This window comes from Cyprinodon variegatus, unplaced genomic scaffold (genome assembly GCF_000732505.1).
Source record: "Cyprinodon variegatus isolate N-32 unplaced genomic scaffold, C_variegatus-1.0 Scaffold834, whole genome shotgun sequence".
Lineage (NCBI taxonomy): Eukaryota > Metazoa > Chordata > Actinopteri > Cyprinodontiformes > Cyprinodontidae > Cyprinodon > Cyprinodon variegatus.
The window spans coordinates 196,824-197,765 of NW_015151287.1; the positions used below are offsets into that span (position 1 = coordinate 196,824).

At 48.4% G+C, this 942-nt stretch overlaps 1 protein-coding gene across 1 annotated transcript in view; it reads left to right on the forward strand.

The window, feature by feature from the left end:
• LOC107099047 (melanophilin-like) overlaps positions 1 to 942 on the forward strand; it is a 16,535-nt gene extending 15,593 nt beyond the window's left edge. The window contains exon 4 of the mRNA XM_015396982.1: positions 902 to 942. Coding sequence (XP_015252468.1) covers positions 902 to 942 — 41 coding nt within the window. The remainder of the gene's footprint in view (positions 1 to 901) is intronic.

The following is a 942-nucleotide window of genomic DNA, read 5'->3' on the forward strand; positions in this document are numbered from 1 at the left end:
AAAAATTAACTATTTAGGTTTTAAAATAGAAACATTTTCATTTGCTTCAATGCTGAAGGACAGAGAGCAGTGAGCTCATGGAGGAGGATTTGTTGGTGAGAACAAACAGTCTTTTTTGCTCGTTAACAGAGAAAGTGTTTCCAGAGGTGCAGCAGCTAAATGGATGGAAATAGTGTTCAGATCGGTGTGTTCACTTCATTCCTCCTTTTATTCTTTGCTCTCTTTCATAAAGCTGCAAACTAAAGGAGTTTTCTAAACTGCGGTTTTATTTCAGTTCGTAGCGTTTTTCTGCGCAGCAGGTCTCCCAGTGAGATCACAGCGTTTGGATGGGAGTGGGCCAGGGCTGCTGGTACCGCTTACGCTGAGTCACCCTGGAGGGCAGCGGCGTGGGGGGGGCAGAGGCGCTGGCTCAGCCTGGAGAGCAGGGCTCTGCAGCCCAGCAGGAGGAGGAGCAGGAGGAGGAGAAAGCTCCTCTCTGCTGGAATGCAGCTTTTCAGATGTGAACCAACTTTCAGTTATAAAACCAGCCATAAATATGCATGTTAACAGAAACATGAGGATCTGCACTTGGTCACATGCAGAGACTCATGTGACCGTCTGGACTGAATTAAACACGCATGACTTCACGCACGCCGCCTTCAGCAGCCTCCCTGAGTTCCTGCTGTGGTCCGCTGGGCCCTCAAAGCTCGGAGGGAGTCCTCCTCCTCCTCCTCCTCCTGCTAGCATGGCTACGCTAGCATCTAATGATAGGAGCCACGTCTCATTATATCATCATTGAACTGATGGTCGGCTGCAGGGATAGAAATGAAAGATCTAAACTGAGGGATGTGATTATTTCTGCAGGGCTGTATTTATTTGCAGCTAACATGTTCGTTCCCTCACTGCCTGTTTCTCTTTCCAGAGTTTGACACTCAGAGCCTGCCTGAAGTCCACAGTAAGTAG